Source organism: Etheostoma spectabile, chromosome 15 (assembly GCF_008692095.1).
Source record: "Etheostoma spectabile isolate EspeVRDwgs_2016 chromosome 15, UIUC_Espe_1.0, whole genome shotgun sequence".
NCBI classification, from domain to species: domain Eukaryota; kingdom Metazoa; phylum Chordata; class Actinopteri; order Perciformes; family Percidae; genus Etheostoma; species Etheostoma spectabile.
In genome coordinates this window covers 3,216,053-3,220,996 of record NC_045747.1, presented here as the reverse complement: position 1 = coordinate 3,220,996, position 4,944 = coordinate 3,216,053, and the positions used below count along the sequence as shown (strand labels likewise).

Below are 4,944 nucleotides of genomic sequence, written 5' to 3'. Positions count from 1 at the left end.
ACACACACACACACACACAAACACACACATATACTGTATATACATATATAAAAACAACCCTTGGTGCTTCCACGTGAAGGAAATCTTGAGACCTTAAGGGAGACATGTGACTGTGACATGTGCAAACTCCGCAGTACAAATACAGTATTGAGTAAATAAAAACAAAGCGATTATTTCAAATGTGGCTTTTGTCTTCATTGACAGCTAAAAACAGAGAGACTGACTTGAATATTTTTAGAATTAAGAGTTGATTTTCACACTTACGTTCCCCCAGATCCCATTGCTCTTCTTCGCGCTGCGGAGGAAGGCCGGCCGTGCTGCCTTGCTCTCCACCAGGCATGTCAGGGCAGTTTTGACCCAAGCTGCCAATCACCATGTCTGTATAATGTTGTTAGTGTCCACAGCACTTTCTGGGTAACTTTCTGAGAAGTCCGACTGTTCGTTGTGAAGTGTCTTCGTTCGGATCGGCCCACTCTCTCGAGCTTTCCTTCCCTTCCGCTTCCTAACTGAAAGAGAAACTCTGCAGATATGATAGTGCTAATAAAGTCAGGGAACGGTCTTAAAAGAGATTCACTGGTTCGAGACGTTTTTTTTTAAGATTATTTTTTGGGCTTCTCCGCCTTTTTTAAATTTCTGACAGGACAGTTAGGTGAGAGTCATGCAGGAAACGGTCAGAGGTCGGACTCGAACCCGGGACCTCCGCGTCGAGGTATAAACATCAAAGTACAAGCGCGCCACCTCCACCACTGACGCAACCCTCTCATTTACAGGGTCAAGGGTCTGAAAAATGCTTTCCTAGAAAAGGATTTCCGGCATAAAACTACGCAAAACCTTTAAAATAACAATGAATGTTTTGAAATATCAATTAATGTTCATGGCTCACTGGTTGTTTATTGATGGAAACATCAAACTGGTTGTTTATTGATGGAAACCAAATGAAAGTCTCATACTGTACAGTATGTCAAAATTGGACCAAGAATCAGTCTTGGATGTGTTTTAACTCTACCGGTTGAGAAGGTTAATAAAATCGACAGGGACATCAACTTTGTCTTAAAACTTTAATTGACCAATAACTTATTGGTAGACAGAAAGCGCCATCTAGTGGGAAAGTCATTTGATTAATTTTGAAGATGTCACACATGAAGCCCACATGGCTTTATGTTGGTTGGTTGCTGTAATTGTTTCTCCTGTCCATGCTGGCAGCGAAGAATTACCTGCCACGTGGGACACAATCCCCCATCCTTCTTAGGTGCTGAAATGCATTATAGAGTTCAGTTGAAGCTACTGAGAACCTTTAGATGTCCGCATTAAACAAATGAAGTGGGTAACTTCTAACGTGTTGGTCTTTTAAGCAGAAATTTCCCTTTTTTAAATTTCCTCAACTGTGTTTTCTTGCTGAGCTGCAGTGCACTAGGAGGGAATTTGGTACACAGCTGACTAAAAACTGCTTGGTTTGACTTAAAAAGTAGACTGCCAAGGCCTTATACTGGTTTTGTACAGAAAATGGGCTCTGGGTTGTCCCCCATCTCTAACATTGGAAATGCATTCAGGAAGAGCTCTCTTCTTGACCAATGTGGAGAGGCGGAATGATTACATCGACCAAGAAACTGTTCCAATGTCAATAAGGGCACATCAGCGCTGGCCATGAAGATAAGACTAACCCTAATCCTGAAGAAAAAAATGTGACCCTCTCCTTGTCAAAGCATTGTCAATCATTTGTTTAAAGATTGTTTGCCCAGAGCAAATGCTGACATCATTATTAGCATCTATACATGAAATGTCACAGTAATTATCATTCATTTTACTCCAAACTACTCAGACAAAAGCTAATCTTGCTAATGGTTTGCAGAGAAAGTTTCTGTTGGATGTTCATGCAGCACACTGTAATCCACTGACATGTAAAGCATGTAACAATAGCACCCCATAATGTAGGGCTGGGCATGGTTTTGATTTGAACAATTCTGATTGATTTTCCGATTCTTCCTTACGATTCCGGTTCTTAGGATTCTGATTCTTTGAGAGGTGGAGTGTTAACAGGTCACATGCTTATTTCACAGATAAGAGGATATTTTTTTTTCAATGGTAGTTTACAGTTTACCGGGCATTTTCAATGTAAAGTAAAGCCACACTAGAGTGTCGCTTACTGTGCTCCATGGCTGCAACACAACAAGCCTGGAAATATGTTGGCTGCTACGGAAACCAAAACATGCACATATTCAATTTAGAACCCATGGATCCAAAATTCCAAAGCAATTCCAACAAAACAAAAAAACATTCTGTTGAAATTGTTATTTTTGAAACAATTCCAAGATGGAACCGGTTTTCAATGCCCAATCCTACCCATATCATAGAGTATAGAAGTAATAAAAGGCGAAACGCAATAGAACGTAAGTCCAAGATGGCGGAGCTGCAGCTCGGTCGTGGGTACTGTCACGATCCGTGCTGCGCGAACGTCTTGCGCATGCGCACGGTTAGACTCCACCGGGAAGCAAACGCTAGTTTAGCTAACAGCTATTTCAGCTAACCGCTAGCTGACAGCTTGATTCAGTCTGAAATAATGTTACTCAAACTAAACAGTGGGGAAAGCAGGCTGTAGCTAAATTAAGACTTTACAGTAATAATAAAGACAAGTATTGATTGATTGTATTTTAAATGAGTAAGTAAGTACAGTAGAACTGACGTAACAGCTTTTATATATTTTAACGGTTATTTTCAGGTGTGAGGGTCTTTTACATGCTGTCTCAGCTAGCGGTTAGCTAAACTAGCATTAGCTTTCCATTGGAGGCTAACGGCAGACCGCTACTATGATACAGACATGTTATTAACAGTCTACAGTCAGTGTTGTAAATTGTCGTATATCATGCAGAAAGGATTGTGTACCAACAGGTGCGTTTGTTGCAATATAACGTTCTCTTGAGTTTCGCCTCTTGTTACTTCTTTACTCTTTGCCCGTATCACATGTGGTAGAAAAGTGACCAGCTTTTGTGATTTTATAAAATTTTATTTACATTAAGTTCAGGAGAGTAAACCCCTTCTCAGTAGCATTATGGAACTCTGGGTCACTACATGGCAGGAATATTGAGAGAAGTTTCGGTAAGCGTGATCTTTCCGGACTAGAGAGCCTTCGTTTTCCAGCCTTTCAGCTAGGGCTGCACGATATGATGAAAATATCTAATTGCGGTTATTTTTGACTGATTTTGCGATTAGTATATCATTCACAATAATGGAGGGAATTAACATTTTTGCATCAATATTCTAATTTTCATGAAAAATTTCAAAATGATAATGATTATGGTCTGATTGTTGCAACGATCTGTACCAAAGATTGTTTTCTTTAGTCTGTAGGATACACTTTGTAGGCTGCACCACAATACTTAATTCAGAATGATTTAACACATTTTGCCTTTAACAAATATTGCGCCTGCCCTGCGATATGGATATTGCACTAGTCCATCTTACGATTTCGATAGACTTGATCAAATGTGCAGCCCTAGTTTCAGCCTCCATCACTTCCGATCAGCCAGTCTCTGCAGGAGGGCAATGACCGTGTCCTGTTTGGAGGAGAGCAGCTCCAGGGCGGTGGCCATCCTGCCGAGGGACTCTGCCATCCGTACCTCCCTCCTCTCACGCCTCTTCTCTCGGGCTTCCACTCGGTCCAGGTAGGCCTGCTCCTCCTGCCGCTGCAGAATCTCCTGGAACAAAGTGGCGTTGCTCCGCTCCTCGCTTCCCTTCTCCTTCTCTCCTTCGGTTCCCGACGTGGTTGTTGCAGATAACGAGGTGGAAACAGAAGAAGTGAGACAAGAGGAACTAGGGATGAAAGAGGAGGAGCGGCTGAGGAGACTCGGATTGTTGCCGAGCGGTGCGTTGCTAAGGCGAAAGGGTGCGACGACGCCCGATGAGAATGATGGAGCCTTGCGGCCAATGTAGCGCGACTTGCTGAGGTCTGTGTTGCTAGTTGAGCCAAGGGATGGGGATGTAGAAGCTGTCTCTGTAAAACAAGGCGAGGAGATAAAAGATGGAGATGGCACAATGGTGGCTGGATGGATGCTAGTTGTAACAATGTCACTGTTGATGACAATCAGGGGCTTGAGCTCCAGAGCGTGCGTCGGGCTCATGGTGGCTGTAGTCACTGAGGTAATGGCCGCAGCGCTACTGATGGTTTGACTGCTGACGGCACCCTGACCCACTGAATCCACCCCACCAGTGGAAGCAAAGTCCCCATTGGGGCGGATGATGGTGGTGGGCGGAACCTGTGGTTTTGCAGCGATCTTTGCCAAAGGGCCAGGCAGAGTGGATCCCGTGTTGCTGCCCTTGTTTCTTTTGTTGTTGACAATCTGAGTGCCAACAGTGTCACAGAGTGTGGCGTCCATCAGCTGGTGTGAGAGAAGACAAAAGAAAGACAAAAAGAGTTGAAGAGAGGAAATAAACAACCCAAGTTATTAAAGATGACCGGTCAAGTGGTGACTCCGACTCTGTGGACCGCCCTTCCTATTGTCTCATGTTCTGCAGTCTCGGGTGATGCTTTTAAAAAGCAGCTGAAGACTCACTTGTTTTAACTTGCTTTTGTCTCATGTTTAAAACTTTTGGTTTTTAAGTATTAAAATCTTTTATTTACATTAGCATTTTATTTATTTTTTGCTTTCTTATGTACTGTTTGGATCTTACTGTATTTTAAAGTGCTCATTTTATGCTTTTTGGCTTTTTTCCTCTCCTTTATTGTGTTCTATATCTTTTTTGTTCACGTTATAGTTTACAAAGTGAAAAAGCCCAAAGTCCCCCACAAAGGGACTTACCATCTCCAACAGAAAACACGGTTCACAAACTACTCCAAACAGCTCTGTTGTAGTCCAGTCTTTACTTCCGTGACAAACGTGCGTCACTTTGTAACACACCTTATAATGCTCGCCTAGCTGCTAGCGTGGCACTCCCTCATACTCTGCTTCT

At 42.7% G+C, this 4,944-nt stretch overlaps 2 protein-coding genes across 2 annotated transcripts in view; both read right to left on the bottom strand.

Moving 5' to 3' along the window:
* LOC116702737 (GTPase IMAP family member 4) overlaps positions 1–536 on the bottom strand; it is a 3,861-nt gene extending 3,325 nt beyond the window's left edge. Inside the window, exon 1 of the mRNA XM_032537108.1 lies at positions 265–536. Within this exon, the coding sequence (XP_032392999.1) occupies positions 265–376 (112 nt within the window). The 5' untranslated portion in view covers positions 377–536. The remainder of the gene's footprint in view (positions 1–264) is intronic.
* A 2,449-nt stretch (positions 537–2,985) lies between these two features.
* LOC116702736 (uncharacterized) overlaps positions 2,986–4,944 on the bottom strand; it is a 6,244-nt gene continuing 4,285 nt past the window's right edge. The window contains exon 4 of the mRNA XM_032537107.1: positions 2,986–4,373. Within this exon, the coding sequence (XP_032392998.1) occupies positions 3,507–4,373 (867 nt within the window). The 3' untranslated portion in view covers positions 2,986–3,506. The remainder of the gene's footprint in view (positions 4,374–4,944) is intronic.